This window comes from Harpegnathos saltator, unplaced genomic scaffold, assembly GCF_003227715.2.
Source record: "Harpegnathos saltator strain DR-91 unplaced genomic scaffold, Hsal_v8.6 scaffold184, whole genome shotgun sequence".
In the NCBI taxonomy this organism is placed as follows: domain Eukaryota; kingdom Metazoa; phylum Arthropoda; class Insecta; order Hymenoptera; family Formicidae; genus Harpegnathos; species Harpegnathos saltator.
In genome coordinates, this window is record NW_020229966.1 from 268,200 (window position 1) to 294,656 (window position 26,457).

General features: G+C 46.2%; 1 protein-coding gene across 3 annotated transcripts in view; it reads left to right on the forward strand.

Moving 5' to 3' along the window:
- Positions 1-26,457, forward strand: part of LOC105183181 (obscurin) — a 148,255-nt gene that overhangs the window by 107,669 nt on the left and 14,129 nt on the right. For all 3 annotated transcript variants that reach the window (XM_019841400.2, XM_025297745.1, XM_025297744.1), the window contains 3 exons: positions 7,897-8,062; positions 19,454-19,695; positions 21,504-21,723. In XM_019841400.2, the coding sequence (XP_019696959.2) occupies positions 7,984-8,062; positions 19,454-19,695; positions 21,504-21,723 (541 nt within the window). In that variant the 5' untranslated portion in view covers positions 7,897-7,983. The remainder of the gene's footprint in view (positions 1-7,896; positions 8,063-19,453; positions 19,696-21,503; positions 21,724-26,457) is intronic.

Here is a 26,457-nt window from a genome sequence, read left to right on the forward strand (position 1 = left end):
TACGTGAAAGACGATGACTTTCCAACCCACATAAACAGCACATGTTCTGGATCCAATTTTCGCCAAATACCACGAACAGGTGGAAAGGAACGGAACGGAGCTGATGTGATCTTGATCGACGCTTCTCGGTCCCTAAATCCGCGACATAAATAGCGAGCTTTCGGCGTTACGATGCGCGATAAGTGTAAATAGCATCTCGACACTACGTTATCCCACGGTGTCCCGAATGGCGGAAACCGGCGCGCATTCGCACGTCGCCGCGCCAACATTTCTCCAACAAAGTACTTTACGACTGTAATAAATACAAATGCAAAAAATGTGCCGCACGGTGCACGGGAGAGACGCCCCGTAAAAACGAAGCTTCTTGTAAAAAAGGGGAAAAAAATTCCCTTCACTCGATGCGCGCTCGCTTTTAGGAAAGAGCGAGGCACACACCGCCACCTCTCTCAGATATTAACGTTGCGACCAACCGTTGCCGCGAAATCTACCTGGCGCATTTATCCACGTGAAAGGAGCTCGGAAGTTCCAACGCGCGCGCGGGTGTGACAATCTGCAAACTCGGCGGGCGCGCGGCACGGTGTATTGCGCGATCGCGCACGACTGCGGCCGGCGGCGAGTGCGGAGAAATTGGCGCGTCGCAGCCGACGGATCTTGTAATGACGTAGCGGGTGCACCGGGGTCAACTGTACGTTATTGACGTAAAGCCCGGGGCGCCGTCGCCGCCGCCGCCGCCGCTTCTCTTCTGTGAGGGAACAGAAAGAGCTTTTTTTCGAAAACTATTATCCTACCTGAGCGAAAGCTGCAAGATTACACCAGAGTCGCTGCCCGCTGCCCTTATTGTCCTCGCACTGGCTGCTAAGGTACATTACGTAGTAGATGTATTACATTACGCTACATTACGGGCACATTGAATGGCACACCGTAATGCGCATTAAATATATTAGATCGCTATATCACGGCTTCCAGGTAAAGGCACGGGTAAAAAGGCATGATTTATACCCCGTATTCGCGTGCGCCCTCGCGCACGCGCGCGCACCAGTGGAAATCTTTCCTGCGAAGAGACGACGAGAGAGAGAGAGAGAGAGACGCCTCCTACACGCCCCGTTCTTCATTTTCTCGCACGATGGCCAAATTTCGCCGCGGACACGCCAGGCGTTATTGCGGCCAGGCAGTGTCTCGTTGTTGCCGCGTCGCTCGACGTGCAATTCGTCATATCAGCGGGCACACTCGAGCGTAACGACGACGGTAAATCCGTGACACGTAAATCGGTGTAACACGCATCGCGTGGTACACCGAAGAGAGTACGAGCTCATAATAACGTTTATAAAGGGAACACGTAGCGTATACACGTGCATTTCACATCGAAGATCGCGCCCTCGCGCGTCGCATACGTTTACTGATCGTCGGGCTCAGAGCCGTCCATCATCGTAGAAACAATCGCGAGCAATAAATTGTTGCATTTATTTGATCGCCTAACATGACGGCGCGCTGTCAAATGCTATTCGCGTGACACTCGTACATTACGGCGAATGCAAATTCGAGCATTAGCATAACACCTGTACAACTGCGCAGCGCAGGAACGCGACGAGCAACTCTCGCGTGTACGACACGCGACGACACACGTTTCGCTAGTTGTTAATTGCCTCGGAACAGCTTCGTTAACGAAATCAAAGGCGACCGGCGCGCGCACGCGCGCGCGATACATACTTTTACCGTGCCGCACGAGCATAACGCGAGGTCGGTGTACCGAGCTGATTCGCGGCGAAGTTACAACATCTCGCTTCGCAAAAATCAATGTGCTAATCGCAAGTCGGGCTCGCGAGTCCGCGCAAAGTCAAAATGAACGGTACGGGCGGAGCCCCGGCGCGGCGGTGGAAGTATTATATCAAGCCACTTTTTGTTGGCGATACGCAGAGGCGATCGATACAGGCGGGCAAAAGCGAACAGGCGAGCGAAAGCAAAAGCAGAAGCAAAAGCAAAAGGACGTCGTGCAATCAATGCGTTCATTATGCGATGTTGAATAATTCAACGCGCGCGACGACGTGCGTCCCACGCCCACGGCCGCGCAGCACGCTTGCAAGATCATCGTGTCTGTGTTTACCGTGTTATACGTCAGCGTAAGGGGCGACCGAGTCGGCCCTCGGCTCATTCGGCTGCGTTATCAGGCTACGTTGCTATCCTCTAAAAGAAACCATCGGCGCGGCGGTAGGCGCGTTACCGTGCCACTACCTGTTCTCTCTTTCTACGCTTTCCGTGCGTCCACGCTTTAAAGCATACTTTACCGTAGCGAATAAAAATATTCCGCGCCGCCGCCGGGTACTCTTCGTATACTGATGGCAGACGCGCGGACTGCTAGAAGCGGCGCGAACATTATGCAAAGTTCATTAAAACCGAGCTCGAAGAACGGCTGTGGTGCAGCTATCTTCTCTCTCTCTCTCTCTCTCCCTCTCCCCCCCTCCCCCCTCTCTCTCTCTGTCCCTTCTTTTCATCCTTCTTCGCTCTCTTTTCCTCTCTCACCTCCTCGCTTTCCCGCTATCGTTCCTAAAGTCACGGACGGAGTGATGTTCCATCCTTCACGTTAAACTTGGCCAACTTTAGCTGCAGCCCCCTTGCCGCCTGCGAACTTGCGTTCTAGCACCCGCCGTGACCCTAGCGATAGAGCGATTCGTGGCGGTACGACAAGTTGCGCATAAGACGCGGTCGCGCAAGTCGTCTGGGCGGTAAAAGATTAACGCGATTACATGGCCCGACCGCTTTAAGCGCGTACAAATACGACGTCGCACTTAGGACGCGCCCGTCCGCCTCGCCGAGTTTGCCCCACGGATCGCTGTGTGCACACCATCCGTTTTCGCGAAGCGATTACATGAGCGGAGTAACCCAACGTCAATTAACACACAATATGAATAGAAGGGACGTCGACATATTGATGATCGTCGAGCTCGCGGTGAATATGGTGGTGAATTGCTCCATCGATATCGTGCGGAGCATGTTCTTCGTCTTGACGTCGGACACGAGCGATTACCTCTGAATTCCTGAGTGATATTTTCCAGCGAATTCATACGCGTGTTTCTATGTATGATGCAACAATGCGCGTCTTACCACTCCGCTTTTCGGCTCCATCAATCCAGAGTTCAGTTTCCCGCCCGTGTCCGCATTCTTCTTCGATCATTCGCGCGATCGTCTGGCTTTATCAAATTTCTCTCTCTCTCTCTCTCTCTCTCTCTCTCTCTCTCTCTCTCTCTCTCTCTCTCTCCTTCTCCTCTCCCTTTCTTTCGCCTTAAGCGCTTTAAGCGCTTTCGCTTAAATCGCGATGCTCTTTATGTATACGACGAGTGCCTTCGAATATTATGCTCTACTTAACAGTTATGACAATAACAAATTTAAACGCGATAACTCCGCGCTCTCTTGCCGCAACATTCTACGCGCATAGTTTGCCGAAAACACTGCAAGTTCGCGAGTGCCGCTCGGCAATCTGTTCTACCCAGAGACAAGGAAGATAATTATCGAATATAGCCGACAATATCAGCACGCGGAATTTCGAACTGTTCGCATGACAACGAAGTATTCGCGTAAATCACATGTTACAAAGAGAAAGAGAAGAAAAAAGAGAGAGAGAGAGAGAGAGAGAGAGAGAGAGAGAAGCACTGCGGAGAGAAATAATATATTTGAAATGTCGATACTTCCTTTTCCCTCATTTTCTCACACTCTCCGTCTCTCTCGAGCACACGCGAGTGTGCTCATATTTAAATAAATCGACGAAAATCCGCGAAGGAACAAGGACAAATGTGCTGTGAAATATTGGGCGTGATTCACGCGCGCGTCTGATTTTCCACAAACGTTTCGAAATGTCGTTCCCAACTCTGTGCTAGCTAAGTTCCGACGTGTGTTAAGCGAGCGTGCAAATGAAATTTTCGCTATTGATTCAGCTATCAACGCGGTCTGCTCAACTCGTCTGTAACGTGACGTACAATGCTGACGAATAAGAACCTGGTAGCTTATTTAGCCGCGGCGAGAACTGCTGTTCGAGCAGGTGCGGATTCCTGCGTGCAAATCGTCTCTCGAAATGCGAACTCATGTAACGTAAGGCTACGTTTCTAGAACGTGCGTGAGAAATGAATAATTAATCGTAACCGATATAGCCGATGTATATGCGATTCAAACCGGTCAAGTTTCTCAATCAACACGCCAACCGCACGAGCAAATATAATCCGAACGTTAAAATCGGATATTCACTTACAAATCTGTAGTATACGCGAATCATATGCGAGCGCACCGGCCAAATACATGAGTAGCGTAAATACAAATTCGCGTCTGCTTCGATATGGACGAGTATAAAAGCGTCGAAATGAATATAAAACGATTTATCGCCATGAAATGCAGAGTCTGACGGGTGAGCGCAAAACCTGACACAGACATATTTCGCGTTTCGATTACTCACGACTAATGCACACGGCCCCGGCCGCCGTATTGGCAAGCATCGCCTAATAAAAATTATCCGATCAACTTTTAATACGCGCATGAAATTATTTTATTAACGATAACGAGTTTTACCCGCGCATTTGCGCGTAATTTTCCCGAGCAAAAACATAAAAACGTTACCTACAGAAAGTACCGACTTTTATTTCCACGGCAAATATTTATTTGTCAGCTATTTAGAATCGATATAAAGTGTCGAAGCATCGATAATTCTCACTCAAGCGCAGACGAACTTTTTTATCTGAGGTAATATATTAAAGCTGTATCTAGGGCAAATTATCGGAACACAATAAATTATGTATGAAAATAATCTGCTAACTTATTTGCTATTTTTTGCCTATATTTTGCCGAGAGGTCATTTTTTGCTCCTATCATTAAAAAGTTTGACATACGAGCTAGATCTCCCGGCGAAATAAACTGACGGTGGGGCACTATGGGTAAGCAACGGGGCAGAGAGATCGGTCGAAGACAAATAAATCGCAACGATGGTGCAGTCCCTTCTCTCTCTCTCTCTCTCTCTCTCTCTCTCTCTCTCTCTCTCTCTCTCTCTCTCTCTCTCTCTCTCTCCCTGAGCTCACGCTCACGCCGCACCGAAATATATCGCTCCGAATTAATAGCATGTCGTGACGGTGCATCGCCGCAAGGGCGATTCAAGTCGAACGATATATCGCGTCTCGCGTCCTCGTTGCGCACCAATTCTTAGTGCTAGTGCCGTTAGGTAGTTTGCGCTTCGCGAAGCGTCCACGAAGAGGATACGTCGCAGGGTAAGACTTTAATAAGTGTCGCCAAGTAATACCGACCTATTCCGTCTGTATTTACGTAGGTCCTGCTACGTCCCAAAGCTTAGAACGCTCAAACACCGTCAAACTGTCACGTTACTCGCAAGTGCTTACAAGCCCGTTCAAAAGAGTCAAAGATCGCGAAGGTGAGACAGACACCGGGATTGAGTCGCAACCGTACGTGTGTCTATGCGGAAACGCGAGTGAGAAAATCCTCAGTCTCACGTATCGTTCCGTCATTATCCGACTGCGACGTAGTGGAACTTTTGACGACGTAGCAAAATCAAAGACATCGGTAATCGTGAACACGAAGCGAAGGGTATCAAGTATCGCGCGCAGTTACGACGCGGTGCCCCTCTAAAAGCTCGACCTTTTCGTTGAGGCTCGTGCCTCAACCGGGTGCTGCTGGCAGTTAACGATTCCAAGAGGTGACCAGCTTCGAAGTCGCGTCACGAGCTCGCGCGCTCACCTAACCTATTGGGATGCTGCTCGGAGCTATTGACATTAGGTGACGCGTAATTGCTTCTTCGGTATTGCATTGAACCCAACCTAACCGACCACCTATTGAGATCTTAGCGAATCGTCATCAATCTTTTCATTGTATTCTTCACGCGGCTAACTATAGCGTATTATATACTCTCTACCGATTATTCCTATCTTTTTTGTTATATTTCGGTGTTACACTAAATAATCGGTTAAGTTGTACGCTATTGAACTAATAATTTCGATATCTCTCACCCGCAGAGAACACATTGCTCGAAATTTCTCCGCATTATGAGGCCCGAACGTGTTTCTGATAGCTGAAATATTTCTCTGCAATGAGAACGATAAATGCTGATGGAGAAGCAGCGGCCTCCTTTTCAGATTACATTAGCATAAAAGAGTCGGCCTAGTGCCTTAACTTTTACGTGAGAATACTAAATCCTTCTCTTCTCCTCTCCTCCCCCTCCCCCTCCCCTCTCTCTCTCTCTCTCTCTCTCTCTCTCTCTCTCTCTCTCTCTCTGCTTTCCTCGTACCGCGAACATTGTTCGCGTCCCTCTCGCGATTTCAAGTCGAATAGATATATCTTTCGGCGGGACTCGCGAAATAACGTCAAAAGTTTGATTGTACGGCGAGAGGTTTTAACGAAAAAACCGTATGAAACGAGGACCAATAAGCGATCCTCTACGCTTCTCTACGCGTCGTTGCCGGTGTAAAACTGACCTACGAGTCGACTGAAATTGGGATAAACGTAGCGCGTAATAATTGTTCCGTGCTTTTCGCGTCTCCGAATGAAAAGAAGACCTCCGACGAATTCGGAGATTTCGCGTTTGAAATAACAAACTTGTGAGATTTTTAGAGAATCAAGAAACCGATATGGGAGCCGTGGTTGACACGTAGCACACAGCTCGCGCTATAAATACTCAAATACGAGAAATTTGCCGTTTCATTCAATTACTTCCACGATGTTTAATTATACTTTAATTAAAATCCTCGCGCACACACCCGTGGGAAAGTTTAGAAGTTAATACCCGTAGAGATGGCGATACTTTCATATTAGCGGGGCAGTCGGCTGACTTACGAGCGCCAGTATAAAACGAGTTAATTACGTTACGACGGCAGCGACGCGAGCTGCACCGCTCCCGAGCAGCCTTCTACTTTCTCGTTGTCTTACTTTCCGACGCGCGGAAGCGTCCCGTATTCAAGTCTCGCGCGTTTCGCGTGAAACATTCGTCTTTGTGACGTCAAAGATCACTTATCTTTATACACGTCACCGTTTCACTTGTACGGCTTAACTGCGTCTTTAACGTTAACTTCTTTAACACGTCAGCGAGACTGCCGCGCTCTGATCTTCATTTGCTCGTTGAAAAGCCTGACACACTGAGGAAGATTGAATGATTGAAGATACCCCGTAACGTAAACGTAAAATGCAAAGATTTCCCTGACGCGTATAATTTTTCACTTCGTTATTTCATTAATTTCCTATTGGTCGAGGTACATCTCTCTAATTCATCAGACGCGATTAGTTAATGAAGCCAACGTCTTACGCGTCAATTAGTGAGATGCGCCGGTGTCGTAGTTAACGGCAGCCGCTGTGATGCGCTAATTAATTTATCGTTATTAACACAAAAATACACCGAACACACGTGAATGAGCATTCACTGCGAACTAATTACGAGCGACAGTTCGTGCACGATAAAACCGACGATAACTGCGGACTCTCTCTTTCTCTTTCTCTCTCTCTCTCTCTCTCTCTCTCTCTCTCTCTCTCTCTCTCTCTCTCTCTCTCTCCCCCAACGGCGCTGCTTCTGTCAACGGCGTTGATTAACCGGATATAGATTTATCGCTCGTCCGTGTGAATGAAACTCGCGCTTCCGCGGGCTCTCGCGATGATTTTCTGGACAATTTAACATCGCGCGGCTCAACGTCGTAATAAAGATCTCTCGTTCACGAGAGAGAGAAGTCTACTTTTTACATCGACACGAAGGGGAAGAACCGTGCCACGTCAGAGCTTTCCACTTGGCGGATTACTCGACGCAATGAATTCGCGGATTAGAGTGGATCCGAGAGATAACCCAGCAAGATAGCCTGCGTACGACGTCGTCGTCCAGGCGTAAACAAGCCCGTTCACTTATTCGCGATTTCCTCTCCTGTGTTTCAGATAACAACAATGCCGAGGCCGTGGTACACAGGCCGCAGCAGCGGGAACAGATAAGGCAGCGAAGAAGGGCCACGCGTCGAGCCAGTCATGTGTAATGTCATGTGGCTCCTTCGGCTCCTGACGATCTACTGCCTAGCTCATTTTTCGGCATCCGACACGCACACAGGTGGGTGCATCTCGACAGTAAAAGCCGCGGGAACAGAATAAAATTCATAACGCGAAATCGTCGTTGCGAGTGCAACTCTCTACGTTCAATTCGCGTTGCGACTGCGACCTATACTGACGTGGCATATCGCAAGAAGGTGAAGTGAAAATCTAGATAATTCATCCGAATTTCTGATTAAATATCAAAACACGTCAACACATCGAGGAGGATTACTTGCAATAATTATCGATTAAATATAGAATTATTATTTCTTTAGCATTGAGATCTACGCGTTGAATATTATGCTACTACAACCGCGAGAACATGACATGAATAAGGCGCGCGCGATGTAGAAACTATAAGAGTAGAATAAAAGTGCCGAAATATCGTTACGAGCGATTCTATCTTCCGTTGATTGCTGTTACAAAGTGCGCGCGAGCATCGGTGAGTGATAAGAAGCTGAAGTAGAAGCATATAAATACATACGTACACGAGCTGTGGGGCATGAGATAAACGAACGCCGCCGAAAGTATGTAGTTTTTAAACTATCAGCGCGACAGGAGCACGGCAGCTTCGCGAGATCGATTTATAGATCACGTATGAATCGTATTTATGATGTGCACTGCGCGCACAGCACGTCCGAGTAATAACAGCGCCATTCCGAATCCCCCTAGTGCTCGGCTGCTCGGTGCACACCGACGCAGGATGAGTTATGGTAACACAATGTCGACCGCCATAAAGATCGTATCTAGAATTTCGAATCGGTCGCCCTCCGACTTTTAGCGCAGAGGGTGCGCGCGCGCGCGCGCGACAACGACCAGCTGTTCTCGCGTGACACTGCTGAACGAGTGTAAATCGCTGCGAAAGCTGTCGCTGCTCCACGTACGCGATATAAATCAGTGTGATTGTTAAATGATAAAAATCCCCAGAGATGCAACCAGACGATTCAGGCGATTAAGCGAAATCGCTCACACGCTTGGAGTCGATAAAAAACAGAGGGATGTCCCGCCAGCCCGAGAGAACGGCGCTTTGCGCCGTAATAACGGCTAACATATACATATATGTATCTCCGCCGCGCCTTTAATTCATAAAAAGGAATCTCGCCGAAAGGTAGGATCTGAGTCGCGCGGTAGCGCGAGACATCGTTATTAAAAGGCACGCGAGCGTTTTTGCCGCAGATAAGATTTAACAGGTGCGGCGGTCCTCGCGAGTCGTAACGTACTTTTACAGCTCCGTGTTTTACCCCGGAATTCTCATTTTCGCGAGCATGTTACGCGTACGTGCCATCTGCCATAATCCAACCCTCCCTACCCGGGAACAGAGACGATGCTTATTCGTTGTTCTTCGTACTCCGTTTATCACAGTCGAAACATCACCCGATGAAAACACCAACAACGTTGCGGTGTGGTACAATGCGTCGCGTCGCGTCGCGTCGCGTCGTTTCGTGAAGAGCTTTTCTCGATAGACGTTCCTGCTACTGTAAGACCGTCACAATTCATGGCACACGATAAATCATAGTCGTTTAGTACACGTGCGTTCACCAAGTCTCGTATCGAATGTGTCGGACATTCCACCGACACCCGATACACGCTCGGTCGAGTCGGACGATTTTATAATTGCGATCACTTCGTACACGTTGAGGTTGTCAGTCACGTTGTATTTTCATCAGCACGTGAGTCAAATGTGTAAAAGTTGCACGACTCAAATGTCACGTTTGTCACTTAAAGATGTGTCACCTAAAGATTATGGTCAGATGTCACGATGGAAGGGCAGAGAAATAGAAAGAATGACAGAGAGAAAGAGAGAGAGAGAGAGAGAGAGAGAGAGAGAGAGAGAATAAGAGAGGAAAATCGTTAGTGCGCACGTGTGACATAGTTAATTACAGCTCACGCGAAATCTACCGGGATCTAAAACACATGTGCCGTCCGGAGAAGAGCCTATCTCGCGAGACGCGAGATGAATCCCTATGAAATTTAGATTACGGTCGAATGTAAATCCTGGGGCGCGGCAGTATGTAAATCCGAGAGACGATAATAACACCCGAGCGTTTTCTCTTATTACCTCGTAATATCGTAGATACGCGCAGATGCGGCGCCGCGCGTTGTTGCTCCGCGTTGCACGTTGTTGTTGCGTGTCGCGAATGAGTGGCATAATTAATCACACGTTGCGATACGATCCGTCGATAAGTGACGTAGGAAATAGAAGCCAGCGTTCGAATGCGCGATATTTCACGCAGCGACGTGAACTCGCGTTGGGACCGACCAATTAAATACCGCGGACACCGGGCTGGATTAAAAGTCCCGAGCCCTAAACGCCAAATCGAATTTATCGCGGGCGAGCGTCATTGCGTGTTCGTAAATCATCGCGTCCGGGGCCATTCGTCTTCGTTCGCTTCTTTGGATGCGCGTCTACATCGTTTACTCGTAACGTGAACCTTATTTCGCCCTATTTTCTCCATCCCTCCAACCCCGCGGAGACCCTCGCGCGGCTGGCTGCCGCGCCGATGTACTCGGATCGAAACGCAATCGTTTACTACATAGTTTATACGTACGACGCGCGTTCGCTGCTGGAGAATCTCGCGGCGATGCGGTCTCTTCTGTTGAAGACACACGCTATCTTCCCCTCCCCCTCCTCTCTCTCTCTCTCTCTCTCTCTCTCTCTCTCTCTCTCTCTCTCTCCCGATAGAGGCGGTTATTGTTCCTCGTAAGGAGGAAACGTGCTGAACGACCCTCGTTTCCGTCTTCGCGTTGTCAGATGCAACAGTGCCGATGTCGGTTTGCGCGACACCGGGACGAGGGATCGATATAACAAGCGCTCAAGCTTCGTTTTGTGCAGCTCGTTATCGCGCAACGTAATTGTTGCGAGAAAGTCCGTTAACATGAACGTTGGAAAAAATTGTCGCGCCCTCCGACATCGAGTTGCTCCTTTCCCACGAGTGTTTAGCGTTAATTAGCGTGCTGTCAATAACCGGAGTTCGCGCGAATTACACGGCGCTCTTCGCCGTATTGGCCGTCGATTATTTCACAACGAATTTAGCATTATCGGAAATGTCGGAGCAGCGAAGTGTTACGGGGCGTCGAAATGTTAGCGCGCGGCTGGCGCGTGCTCTAAATTGCAGTGAATAAATTTATTACATATCCTGCGCAGGCCTCGAACACGCGGATATAACGCGATATTTCAGTTATGCGTGTCACCGGTAACGAGGTTATATTTTATTTCGGATCAAACGAAATTACAGTTATATAAACCCTCCCTGTGTTTCATGATCTCACGTGCGTGCGCAGCTTCTAATTCAATCATTCTTTATTACTTCTGCATTAACAGTAATTACATTATTATATGGTTATGCAACATGCAACTTTATCGAGAGTTATCGGGGCAATTGAAAATTTTATGCATTTACAACGTCGTTTACAACGAACTGGCAGGCCAACTTGCAGCGACGTCGATACTTCATTACGTACAATTTCGTTTGCTCTTCAACTGGCTAGCGTAGACAAGAGAATGACTAACTTTCAATTAGCGCGATTATCTTGCGCCGTGAGACAGTTATGACTTTCGTATCAGCGTATTCGCGGTGTCAACTCAGTTGTAAGTAATAAAGAGCGAAGAGAGAACTCGTAATTGCGAGATATCTAAGTTTAATGAACGGCGCGCCGAATAACGACAGCATCGATCGAAATTGTGAAGCACGTAGCGCGTAAAAGTCGCCGGCTATCGTCGATTCTTGGCCACGAGCTGCATCTTTCAATTGGCGAGTCTTCCACCTCGAAGGAGAGCAATTTTGTTAATAACAAGCCGACGCGACGCTCAGAAAACCCCTAGCGATGATCGGAATTGCCATTTCTCGAGACTTGCAATGGACGATTGAATCAATGACGGGGAAAAAGCAAGAAAGAACAAAGAGTATTGCCGAAAGGTAACGCTCGTAAGAATTTTCAAATTTCCAACGCACACATAGGACAGACACGCGCGCTTTCCTAAGGAAGCTGAAGATTTCGCCGCAAAACGACAGAATTGCATCGACTACCAAATACCGACGACGCGACGCGACGCGACGCGAGTCTCTCTCTCTCTCTCTCTCTCTCTGTCTCTCTCTCTCTCTCCAGCCGCTACGTGAGCGTAACGTCGAGCATCGAGCACAGAAGGCCGGCAGAATGCGGCGGCAGCATGGATGTTCGAAACGCGTGCAGAATTTCTAATCTATTCGGTGCGCCGCGACGTGGGCGCGTACGCAAATCATGAAAGTGACAAAGCGATCGGCGCGCCGACGTGTGCGATTAATTCGCCGGCGGATCGATGCGCGCCGCGTTGCAAGCATCGCGGAATGCTGTTCCGCGTGTCCTCGCATACACCGTATAAATGCGTCTACGTTGGACATGCTGAGAACGCGCGAACACACGTGCACGTACCCCTTGATGATACGGTATACCTGCTACATCGGTCCATCCATCTCTCCTACGGTCTTCCTTCTATATTATGCATATACTCTTCCTTTATCCCTCTCTCTCTCTCTCTCTCTCTCTCTCTCTCTCTCTCTCTCTCTCTCTCTCCGTCTCACTCCCAGTCTAGACACTACGTAGTCACAACCAAATCCGGACGTTACTTCGTATCAATAGGACGACCACATGTGTGTGAGTGTGTGTCTGTGTGCGTCTGTATGTGTGCGCGCGCGCGTGTGTGTGTGTGTGTGTGTGTGTGTACAGGACGTATTGACACGACGTGTAGCGCACGTGTAGCGCAAGCTCGCGTGCGTGGCTACATGGCGTATACGATACTCGCGGAGCGCAGTGAGTGAACCTACTCGACATGCAACCGAACGTTTGCCGTGAGTCCATCCATACGTACTTGCATTTCTCGCAATTTATAGTATCTGCAGCGCGCGTTACGCCCGCAATGTGTTCGTCATAAATCGGCTAGTTCTACGGCCGGTTCTCTCAGTGGTATCAAAGGTGCAGAGTAATACGTGCGATATATTCTCTATGTTCGCAAATATTATACGAACGTCGCGCGATCGAGTGCAAAAGGTAACTTACGGCGTAATGCGTTCCACGTGTGCATATGCAATTGCAATATGCGCGTGCAATTTATGCGAGACTTTTCGATATTCCAAATCGCGATGTCCGTTCCGCGAGATTAGCCGAGCCCATCGAAAGAAGAAAGAAGCGCCAAGTGTCAACCACGAAACTGCACGAATCGTTAAATATTTATGAAAACCTGCACTCCCTCCCCCCTCCTACTCTCTACGTGAACAATACGTTCTTCTTTCCCCGTATTACTTTCGTCGGTATTACTTCCGCGGAATGAGAACAAGGCATCCGGGACGGAATATTCGCGACAAATGCGAAGGAATCGAAGGAAAACAGTCGGGCCGAAAAGTTTAACAAAACTGAATTCATTGATAATGCGACGACCGAGAAAATTACGAATCGAAAGATATTCGCTAACAGCCTCGACTGCACTGTGAGCCTACGATGTGTGTAACACGTGGCCTTGCGCGGCGAGGCATGCATAAAACATGAGAGTACCAGTGGACTGTGCTGTACATCGGAATTATTTATCCTGGTTTGGACCGTACTATGTATTGCGCCGTACATTCAGCACACCTTGTTTTCTGTCTGTCTTTCTCTACCATCATCCCTCTATCGCTACCCCATCCCAATCTCTTTCTCTGGCGTTCTCGCCAAGCATGGAGATCACGAAGAATTTAACATTAAATTAAACTATCGTAAATATTGATTCAAAAAAGGCCACATTTTTCGACTTTAGCATTAGTATTTAGTATTAATAAAACTTTTAACCAATAATAATTAAGAAAATTTGTAACTGATAATAATTAAACGTTTAACTAGTAATAATTAAGAAAACAGATTTTTCTCACTTAAGGTTGAGCAAAATTTTCGCTAGAATTTTTGTAGAATCTAAAAGTAATTTACGATAAGAAAAATTTGGAAGTTCCGAGATACTGCGTTAATGCAGACAGAGAGTGTAATCATCCTAGTTATTTCAGGGCAAAAGCACAGTTACTCTTGCAATTAACAGAACAGAGAACTCCTTTCGGTCCTCATGACCATTACGAACGAGGGTGGTCAAGCTTGGAAACCAGTATTCTACATTGACGTTTCCTAATGCAATCCGAGAATAGAAGATAGAGCAGGCGATATACAGCACGCGCAAATCCGAAGTAGTGCTGGTCAACGCATGCCGCGACTACGGCCGCCGCAACGTTCTACGCTCTCGCTCGCGCGATATTCGAGACGCGTGAAACCGTAGGCGAGGCTGCATGCGCGCGCTTAACCTCCACGGGATTTTAGCACGAAAGAACGTTGAAAATCTAACTGAAACGAAGAAATCCATTTGCTCACAAAGAAGCCCTATTTCGCAATCGCAATCGACTCTGAAATTGCCGTTAGTACTGGCCCACCTTTGAAGTATACCTCTTAAAGCACCGGTTCACGATAAAGGCGACTCCGCGATATCCGATCTGTTTCGAAAATTTCGACCTCGCAGTGTTTTTAGAATCGTGCTTTGCACTGATTGCAACGTCCAAATACACAGAACATGCGAATGCGAGAAAGGAAAATGTATTTGTATAAGCGAGTACTTTTCGCTTAATCAAAATCACGTCATTTTGCCAAGGTTGACAGTTGAAATTAATAGTTCCGTAACTGGAAATGCCGTATCGTCGACGTCTGGAAAACGGGGGGGGGGGATTATCTGAGCGACAGTTAAATAAAAAAAGGAAAATATATATTCCTCACTTCTAGGACATTCTTCGCGCTACTGACTCAAGATTCCTCCGGGGTCCGACGGAACAAATTCGCGTAATTAGTCACACTGTGTAATTTAGTATCTCAGCGTGATTCAAGAACGTACATCTTGCCAACAAATGCTTGCAATCAGCTGATACCAACGACCGACATACCGACGCGTTCATCTCTCTTCCGCTCAGTATCCAAATGCCGGACTTCGAAAGTAGAATTACGCTGTATTCCGTGTGAGCTCTCCAGGATTAACGACTTTACTCAGCCGCTTCTGTTTGCCTCCTCCGTCAGCTGTTGAGACCCCGTTTTGTATATGGGTCATTTTATCTCGGAACCGATCTTATTCGTAAGGCGAGCCGTGAATCGCCTCGCGAAATCGTCAACAAAAAACGTCCTCTTCGAGATAATCCAGCGAAATATCGAATGATTTCGCTAGCGCAAATAAAAAGCGAAGTTCTTTACCATTCCTCTCTCGTTTAACGACCATTCGGATTTTTTTGCGGTTATCGCATATGCCAGAAATCGCGAAGGAAGAAACGGCAAAGAACAACAGAAACTATTTTTAATTATGCAAACGACCCGGTGGGAAAATTATCACTGTCCGACGTACCGCAGCGATGCTATTTTCGAGCTCTGTTTTCACCGCGAAAATCGATGATTCAATGCCTCTATTAAAACTCGAATATTAAAACGAATCTAACTCGAAAATAATTTCGCAGTTTATAACCTTCTTCCTACAGCACAGTCGATTTATCGCCATCTATTATTATATTATTATTGTGCATATCGCTCTGTTATACCCTCATCACGAAGATATTTCTTTAATTCTAATACCCCAGATATTCAACCAATCCTCATCAAATGAAATCACGCAGTCCGCGTGCATAACAGCGCGATTCGCAGTACGAAGAAACGACCAATTATAAATTCAGGACAGGATCGCGATTTATTGCACCGCCAGCATTAAATGCGCGGACGTCCCTGTGTATTTGCATCTACGATCGTATTCGTGTATCCTGGAGTAACCCAAAACGACACGGACATTAGACGTACGGATCGGCGGCTGATACTCCACCGGAATATTCAAAGAGCAGCCCGTCGTATATCGATGAAGAAAAAAGAATATCACGTTGCATTTTATATTATATCAATTATATCAATTCGTCGTGAATCACGATCGCGCGTGGACGAAAAATTACAAATTTCATTATCAGGCTCGCTCTTACAACTGTGTGCTCAAACGTGAGTCTTCAACTGATGGCGGCTGATACTCATATATCAATAGTGTGATTTTCATATCCGCGCGCGCGCGCGCGCGCGTGCGCAAGACGAAAAAAGAGAGAATGAGTGTGTGTATGTGATCATGTGATGAACCGACGACCGCCTGACTAGATAGATCCTTCTCGGTATCCGAGACACGCTTCCAACAGTTCCACCGGAATTTCCGATCAGTTTTTCATCCCTCCGGCGAGGGAAAAATTTCCGCGATCGGAAGAACGGAATTGGCGCGTCGGCGCAAACAGGAAGGAAGAGGACGAAGTCAAACAGCAAAAGGAGGGAGACGGAATGCGTCGCGAGAGAAAGAGAAAAGAATGGGAAGCTTTGGAGACACAGGGATATGACGAGGGAGGAAAAGTCGCAGCCGTGCGCGGCCGTGCGCGAGCGCGATCGGCAAAGAAAATTTCGCGCTCCGTGGCATACTGATCCCTTTTGACGTGCAACTTCGTTGCGGGATTGCGCGGCCTCTATATTCTTCTCTTTGTCGCTACGCCGTGAATTCCGTGTCGGATCTCCCCGGCGGAGGTCGCCCCGGGAGTCCGGGGAACTCCCGCGCGCACCTATCGCTGACTCGATGAAAGTCAGGATTACCTGCGCAAGTGCTCCAATTCGTCTTCGGTCGTAGAACAATCGACTCTGCAGCGAGCTTTACGCCCGCGCGTCGCTCTCAAATCGAACTTCTGTTGGCGCTACGTGACGGGCCTCATGAAGAGGAAGTCTATGTTCGGCATGTCGGTTTTTTCGATTTACGGCCCGCCATCAGTTTCTCATACATCCACGGCCTCGCTACAATTTGGATGCGACCCTACCGCTGCGCGTATTCATATCGATGACTCGGAAATGCATTACTACAGATACGAGAAACGACATCTGATACTGTATCGGAATATTTTCAAAGAGGCACCCGTCGTGTGCGTAAATTAAAACGATGCATTTTCTATGCTATGTGTTGTGTCAATTCAAGCGCGAGCAAAAATTATACGCACATTTCCAGAAGTTGGATTTTTTCAATAAAAATATCGTGTGTGTGTGTGTGTGTGTGTAAAGTATTTAACTCCACTAAATAAAAATAGAGAGAGAGAGAGAGAGAGAGAGAGAGAGAGAATTAAAGGATAGAGCTACACGTCAGGCGACACGACAGTTCCTAGCTTGCTCGCTCTTTTATCAATGTCAGAAGAAAACGTTTTTCTTATTCGAGCATTTTATAGCTCTTTTCTTATTCTACTTCAGCTGCTAGAAAAACGATCAGAGACTGAAGTAGGCGATGCGATGCAAAAATATTAGTTTTTTTCAAACAAAGATTTATGAATCCTTGCTTGTACCAAAAGATGACAGAGTTGTTACTAAGGCAGTTGTTACTAAGGAACGTATACACAAGACAAAGAAAAGTAAAATAGAATATTTGATACGTTTCTTAAGCTTATTCATCCCTTGGAGTTTTCACAAATGCACAGAATGATTGAGAGATTCAAAGCAGCACTCATACGATTTCAATAACAGGAAGCATAAGTTGAATAAGTTAACAGATTTAATAATAAAGTTAAGGCGCATGACGTGTGTCATTGAAAGAAATGGAAAGTACAGACGAAAAATTACTAGCTAGAGAGAAGCAACGCAAATTTAAAAAATAATATTCGGATGAGTGCATAATATACATACAAATGCAAAATAAACATATATTTATATATTAACTTATTCATTATGCAGTCAGAATGTTACTTCAGCTTCAGTAGGAAGCACCTTAGTGCTCGCTTAAACTAGGGAGAAGTTAAGTTAACGATAGTCTTAGGGAGAGAATCCAAAAGGATAACAGTTTCGTAAATAATTTTTTAAATATTTCTGCCCGACAAGCTAGTATTTCGAATGTGCAATATGTAACTCTAATTCTACGAGTAATTCTAATTGAACATGAAGGGAAAATAAAAAGGCGATTGTGATTGCAAAATGCAAAAGATAAGATAATCCATGAATAGTCTCTTGTGGTCAATCGAGAGGCAATTTTCCTGCTTACGAAAAGGTGCGATATGAGCGACCTATGTAGTTATCTATCTACCGAGCGAACACAAGAATTGAAGAGAAAGAGAAAGAGGGGAAGGGGGGATGAGACGACGTGAAACAAACCGGCCCTTTGTTTCCTTTCCTTTCTCAAAGCTCGACACCTCTCGTGTCTCAACATCTTGCGTTCGATCCTGCAAGCAGTCCGTAAGCTGTCTGCTTGCCGCGGTGCTCCTGCATCTCGTGGTGCAAACCCGGAGAAACTCGTCGTCGTGAGTTAGCGTCTAAACTTCGCGATTCTCGAGACACGAACGAGCAACGTGACTTTCCCCATCGTCGTTGCGCCGTGCGAAATCTTACTCGTTCTCTTCCGCTGTCGGGGCTCTCCGCCGCACTGCCGCCCGTCTTTCTCTCCTTCGTCCCTAGCTCTACGACGGAGTACACGTGAAGATTCAAGGCTCGAGACAATGTCGGATCGTGCCGCAAACTTCATCGGTACCATGAAGCGGCACCATAGAAATTATCATTAGCGAAGTTGAAAGTGCACTGTGTGCTTATCGCTCGATTCTTATCACTCAGATAGGCAGAACAAAGTAAATGCAATAATCCGAGAAGAAGAGAAGGAAGGGTGTGAGAGCTTTGCATACTTCTACTCGCGAGGTTCTACTCGTCTCGATCGCGATTCGCGCGTAATTGCGTGTCGCTCGCAACTGTATCGAAGAATTCAGACATGGCTTTCAGTCATTAAGCTGCGATGGTACTAAAAGCAAAAATGTTGCGCGTCTCGACTCGCGGTCTCTGTTGCGGCGGTAAATGCATGTTTACGCTGATGCCGCGGCCGTTATTGGCAGGCTTGGCTGGATGTCGATAACCTGAGCGATGGCTCAAAACGGGAAAACGCCAACGGATCGATTAAATAAAGTCACAAGTTACACGAGAGCAGGATGCGCAACGGGTTGAATGCAAAAAGCGGCGGGAAAACCGGCCGGGTGTAACATGTAAATAAATGTGACGCGCAATGTGGCGCCGTAAACAGTGCCGTGACAATTCGAACGAGTCTACTACGCTAGCCGTATTTGATTTGTGCGTCATTGTTTGAAATATTAAATGATACAGCACATGATAATCCACCTATTTGTTGTATTACGCAGTACCCACCACAGTATCCTCTTTATTGACTAATGCATAGTACCCCGATCCTGTTATTAATTTATGTCGATTTGCTCTTTACATACGAGAGGCTGCACGGCTGAAGCAGATAAAATAATGCTGTACGCGCTCGCTCGCTCTCTCTCTCTCTCTCTCTCTCTCTCTCTCTCTAACCGAGATGTTTTTCAGTAAAATAATTGACATTTCCGTACAAATTCTGTTGCAGAACTGCCTCTGGCGACGGACCCGGTTTCCACAAAATCGACCACGGCGGCGAAACGATCCGTGCCGACGGATGCCCCGATGCTAAACTACATTTTCGACGCGCACAGCACTCTAAACAAACACCAACATCATCATGATCACAGATGGGGTCCTCACTTCGAAGGCGAGAGCTCTAACATCACGGTGCAGGCTGGTGCTAGCGTCACTCTCGATTGCAGGATATCCCTGTTGCAGGACAAAACCGTAAGCGCGCGCGCTCGATCATATTCGAGCATTTTGCTCCTTCCGTCATTTTATTCTCGCGTTAGTCATATCTGGTCGGTCGGCCGCACCCTTTAGTCACCCACTACGAATTCATAGCGCCATAACTCACGCGCCTAATCTCAGAATACTTCGACTTATTACGGCGCGGCTAAGCTACGTTTAGCTTATTATGATTAATCTGCCGGCGCACGAGTAGCCGTATATTTTATACTCCAAGGAACAAATTTAGGGAGAAATTCGCATAATCTCTGCCGGTGACCCCCGGTCGTTTGCACGCGTAATCTGCACGTAATAATTCAACGGCAAATCCTGCGTTTCGTTAGACTTCTTATGTGAAGTTTTCTCCCGCGCTCTTCTTCTTCTTGCTGTTTTTCTTTTTCTTTCATTTTCTTTGTTTACTCGTACCTCAATACCGCGCGCGATTGCATCCTGCATTAAACACGAAATTTCCGCGGATCTAGATATTTTTTATCGCGTTCGGTCCAATTGTGTGATAAAAACACTCTTACCATGCGCAAAAGAATGCAAAAGAACGCACGATGCGATATTTAATTGCGAGACTGATTTTTTTTTATTAGAAAGACACGCCGCAACAACTTTATTGCCGCGACCACTACCACCACCACTACCACCGTCTCTATTCTGGACGCATTTATTGCCGCCCGTAATACAGTTACAAACCGTTTCCACATTATCCATGCCCCAAACTATAGAACAAATTATGCGGTCAGATATCGGTTATGTGCGCATGAATCTCCCTGGCGTTCGAACAGATAATATCCTGTTACCTGGCAACAATTCATATTATAGCCAACCAATACCACCGCGAAATGCGCATTATATTAAATTAAATATTTGTGCATGTACATTTCTATATGCTACAATATCGTAGATGCTTCGCGAAAAAACTTCGCGAAAGCAACTCAATTTTTCTGAAATAAACGTCAATTTGAATCATTTGTCATTACTCGCGGACGTTAAAGAATTAATAATTCTGTCGGCCGATCGGCCCAAATTAAAGAAAGAACACGACATGTATGAAAGATTTTTATACGATACAGAATTTAACATTTATATGATACGGAATTTAACACTCATTAATATGAAATAAATGGAAACACAGCTTTAATACCAGCTTTAGTGATTATCCATCGTTCGCGAACAAGGCGAATATGAACGGACTTTCGCGCCGTGAGAGAAGCTAAGCTCAAAAAGTTGACGATAACTTTACAATCTATGCAATATCGGGCAACGATATGTAGCACGAATCTCTGATAATGCCAGATTAGTTCTCACAGTTCTCTCTGTATCCATGCAGAAGATGTGCGTTATTACGTTTATACATTTAATGCGGTTACTCGGAAGCACATTATCCAATTCCAGTTACGTGAATAAACCTTCCGCTTCGCGTACCCACCCGTCGCCACTTCACTCTCGCCTCCACTACCTCAAACCATCCCTCACGCAAATTCGTTCTCGATCGGGGTCGATCCAATCCGCCGTGTATTTGTGCCGCCCCGCGGAATCCGACTCAACTCGGAAATCGGAGCTTGCGTTGTTTCTTACGATTAAGAGGAAGCAAGAGAAACGCAGGAGGAAACGTGTGTCTTCTGACCGAAGGATTCTCTCGTTTCGCGTGATTTTACCAGACAGTTATCGAGCCGCGTATACGCGGCTAATTTCGAAACGAAGCATCACGCAAAAGAGTCGACCGCGCTGCTGATGCTCTAACGACAGGATTTCAAGCTGAGGTGGGACGCGTTTTTTAGAACGATCGTTTCTCCCAGGTGTCCTGGGTACGTCGGCAGGAGAATGGCGGCAAGATGAATCTGCTGACGGTGGGTCAGCACACGTATACGGGCGATTCGAGGTACACCATCGAGTTTCAATACCCGGACAACTGGCGTCTACGTATCAAGCGCGTTAACAGCAGCGACGAGGGCCAATACGAATGTCAGATCAGCACCCATCCACCCAAGTTCATTCACGTCAACCTACACATTAACGGTAAGTGATAATGTACTAACTGAAACTAACGGTTCACGCCTAATGTCAACGTCAGAATCAGTAACGGCCTCGTGAGAAAGGAAAACGGAGGAGAGACAAGAGACGAGAGAAAAGTTTCCGATAATTGTTTCATTCGCGCACGTGTGACTCGAGTTGGTAATTAACATACTCTTTACGCGCTCTTACGGGCTCAAATTCTAGTAAAACGTTATTTGTGGACCTTTCTAGATGGGCGCTCTCTGCAATTCGACACACAATTGTTCTATCTTTAAAAGAAACGGCACAAAGAGCTTAAACCTCTGCTATTTACCCTCCCGAATTTACATGTCTCCTTTGCCCGCTTAGCGCCTTCTTGTTCCCTTTTCCCTTTTCGACGCCGCGTGACCGAGTTCAGAACGAACGAACTTAATGTAGCGTGACATTGCGACAGCTAGAGGAAGGATGATATAAAGGGGACTAGATAGTCGCGCGAGAGACGATTGTAATGTAGATCTTTTACATCGTCTGTCAAACGAAAGATCGTTCGACAAAACGGAGAAGACCGTATTCCCTTAGCAATAGCAAGCGTATTCGAATAAAGCGCGCATATGTACGTGTACATACACACACCACGAAAATAAATGTAGTGAATTGTAAAATATCCAAGATAAAATTCGAGACGCTGTTGGCTGTACAACCGAGAGAAGTCTTCGTCCTTCGGTATCAGTATCCTTCTCCGATGTCATTTGTACCGACATAGATTAATTAAAAAGTAAAAAAAGAGAGGCAATGTATCTTCGACTGTATGTTACGATCCAATATTCTGGCGACACGGAATGGACGAGAAAAAGAAAAGGCACAAGAACAAGAAGAAGAAAAAGAAGAGGAGGAAGCAGAAGCAAAGCTCGAATCCCGGAGTAGTACGCGCTAGCGGTCGGATAGCAAATTGGCTTCGTTCGCGGCGTTCTTACGGTGCAGGTCGCTTAGAAGGATAATTGAAAACGAAGTGCCCTGTAGTCGAGGCGGACGGTTATAGAGAAAAGAGGGAGAGAAAGAGAGAAAGAGAGTAAGAGAGGGGGGGAGAGAGAGAGAGAGAGAGAGAGAGAGAGAGAGAGAGAGAGAGAGAGAGAGAGAGAGAGAGAGAGAGAGAGAGAGAGAAGAACCTGCGATCATTTCTTCGTTCGGTTCGTGAGAACGACGCAAAGCGAAAGGACTTCGTTTCGCCGCATTTCGGGCACGGCGAATTGGCGGTGTGTCAGCCGAGCTATTCGGTGAAACGAGGGGACATGAAATGTGAAATGGGAGGAACTGTTGCTAACTTGCTAGCTAAAGCGAGAAATGGACAACGGAAGATGGTAAGCGCCAGGAAGATTTTAATAAACGCGGAAGCGAAAAGCCGCGATATTGTGTAATTTGAAAGACTAGCGGCCAACGATACGCGCCGTGCAAATGTAACTGCCTACACCGAGAAATAAAAACGGAGGTAGACAGCGCATACATGTATCGAGCGGTATCCGGATTGGAATTCAAATTAGTATCCAAATTAGAACCTGCCGGCAGGCATTATTAACGCATACTGCGCAGTTTATACTAATTAAAATAAAAAAAGAGGATCGAGCAAATCTATTCCTACGAAAAAAAAAAAAAAAAAGAAAAAGAATACGACACCGTACCGGTTTCGTTCCCGCCAAATCGCATAAAAGTGCAAGCTCACGATAAAAAGGATCGAAGCCGGTTGGTTTTCTCTTTTATTTATTTCCTGATCCGCGCGGTTTTGCTGATGTAAGATTATATCGTAAGCTTTCGCTTGCAACGGATGAGATGATGTAGCTTCTTCGTGTTATAGCGAAGAATCTTCTAACGCAAGGGACTTCAAAGGGATTATCTGCTTAACGTTCCCTACATTTATTCTTCTCTGCCATTCTTCCATTTTTGTAATTTGTCAAAATCGTTTTTTCAGTTAGCGCGTAACGTAACGTAACGTTTGTCGATTGCCACGGAAAAAAGCGGTTTACTTCGATTTCACGCGAAACAATATGACGAACACATCATTGAAACAAAGGGAAAACGAGAGAGAGAGAGAGAGAGAGAGAGAGAGAGAGAGAGAGAGAGAGAGAGAGAAATAGACAAAGACAGAGAGAAAAAATCATTTGTAACACTAATGTTTGATGGTAACAATATAATACTTGGATATTCCATCCGTGAGATGTATGATTGCTAAATGGTCTGTCACTTCAAATTTACACGGGTTTTTTTTGGACAAATCTGAAGAATTTCCCTCATTTTTCCCTCAAAATATAAAAAGTTTCTGCGATATTCGTTATTACTTCCTTTCTTCTCTCTAAAAATTGAAGTTAAAATCATGAAGCACACACAGTGAAATATAATTATATAATTAGAACGTGGACCGTCAAATATTTCGCAATGTACGAGAAACTTGTTCTGAAATATCAGAGTAAGTTTTAAGTACCTTTGCATTGAAATGCCTCTAGAGAGCAAACGCATTCATTTTTTCCGTCAAGCAGTTTTGCATATACACCCATCGATTTCGCGCATTACGATGCGATGTACAGAAATCACTCGAGAACAATCGGCAGAATGCAAAGCGTTATTTTTTGTTTACACGCATTCAAACGATAATAATTAAATCGATAATCATTCGAGATTTTTAACGGCACGCAGACACATTACGTTTATTTTATATTGCAGATTATCGAAATATCTCGCTTGATCCAGTACAATTAAAATGCAATCGTTTCGAGCTGCCGACGCCTTTGTGCACGAGCTTTCGTGCAATCGTTTGTATCGCGATTCGGGACGTCAAATGCCTCTGAAAGGACAAAATGTATCGTCGAATATCTCGCATTCTCATTGGCCTCTCCCGATGACCCACAATTCTCTTTCTGGATTTGTTTAACTTTGAAGATTATATTGCGGCAAGCACAATCGTCTATTGTTGCACGATTCTTGCAATTGCATTTTATCGATGGATCACGCTCGTATTGTACGATAATTAACGTTGGCGATATAAATACATCCTGCTCGGCTATTGTCGCCTATTCCCATCGATTATCGATTGGAGACTCTATGTTTCGACCATCGTGAAAAATGGCATATTGTTATGCGCGCGTGGATAGATATGTCATTTGCAAGGGAATATTCTCGCGAGCAACGTCAGTTTCCTGACTCAAATTTTTTAACGGCACGAGGCTCTTCTTCGGGAAACAAAGCGAATTAATCGACATCTCTCGATTATGATCGCGCTTGTAATTAACAATTGACAATAGTTACAATTAACACGATAATGCAATTTATATGTATAATATCATAAGCTCGACTCCCTGGGGGCCTATTAATGAGGTGCGAGGATAATTTACGTATCGGAAATACGATAGATATACCGCGCGATCATAAATCGTCGTGCGAAGAAGAACATAGAGTGAGTAATCTCGGCCGAACTCGGCGGCGTTTCCGGGCGTTGTCGTTAGGTCATACTCGACGAACGCGACGATCGTCGCCGGTCCTAAGACCGGCGCACGTAAAGCGAAGGATCAACACTTAATCCGAGAACGGGGGGAAGAGAGACTGAAACTGCACGAGATAAAGTAGCCGAGAGTTTGGTATGCAGTCTCCTTCCTCGACCTCCACCTGCCGTCCGTCTTCTTACGTCCTCTCGGCGTCGACCTCCCCGGCAATTTAGTCGACGCATGTCCTTTCCGTCAGAACGTTAATAAAAGGAGGTAGGCGAGGAGCGTTGAGCGAACAAGTGAGAGTGAGAGTGCGCGAGTTTCACGGGTATAAATCACAACTTAATTTACCTTTAGACTCCTGAAAAATTCAAGAGCGAAACAGATGTGACGAGGAAAATTGTATTCTTATGGAATCAGTCGTGAGAACGAAGAAGTTTGGAGTTCGTCGCTGGAATCCTACCATCCAGCTTGCGAAGCCCGTGAGCAAATTAAAATATGCGGATATATTTTACTCGACCGACAATCTCCATAACTATTGATTATTCAATCAAATCTTCATTTCTCCGATCGCACTAGGTAATTCTCTAAATATTGCTTGTATCATTCGCGATTAGAAATTTTCCACATCGCACTGCAACAACGTCAAACGCAACATACGCACAGAGATCGGTCCAAAACTGCGAGAAAAATATTCGAAAGCTTTTCTGCGGAAGTGTCGTTATTTTTTTTTTCTAACGGTGGCCACTTCGTCCGAAAAAAAAAATGCGGAAACACTTGGTAAGCTTCAAGTGTGTACAAACACTAACATGGAATTATCGAATGAGAAAGAAAGGAAGTGAAACGAATAAAATAAAAAAAGGTGTACCTATATATATATATATCTCTCTCACTCTCTCTCTCTCTCTCTCTCTCTCTCTCTCTCTCCACGGTGAAAACTTCCTCAGGGGGAGACCTTTTTATCACCTTACGGAAAAGCGCACGGAGTAAAACGCAGTATGCCTCAGACGAGAAGAAGAGAATGATGCGAGAAGAAAGAGAAAGATAGAGAGGAAGAGAGAATGAAGGAAAACAGGAAGAGAAGGAATAAAGAAAAGGAACGGGGATTGCACGGCGAGAGAGATTACATTTCGCTGTGGTATTCATGAGGTCAAGTTACCGGGTCGGCAGAACACTCTGATCTATCTCCAAAACGTTTTCGTTTTTCGTGATTTCTTTCGGCGGCCGTACGTTGGGCTCGACTTCATGGGCGCGCGCGCGATGTACAGCTGTACGCAGCGCACGGTAA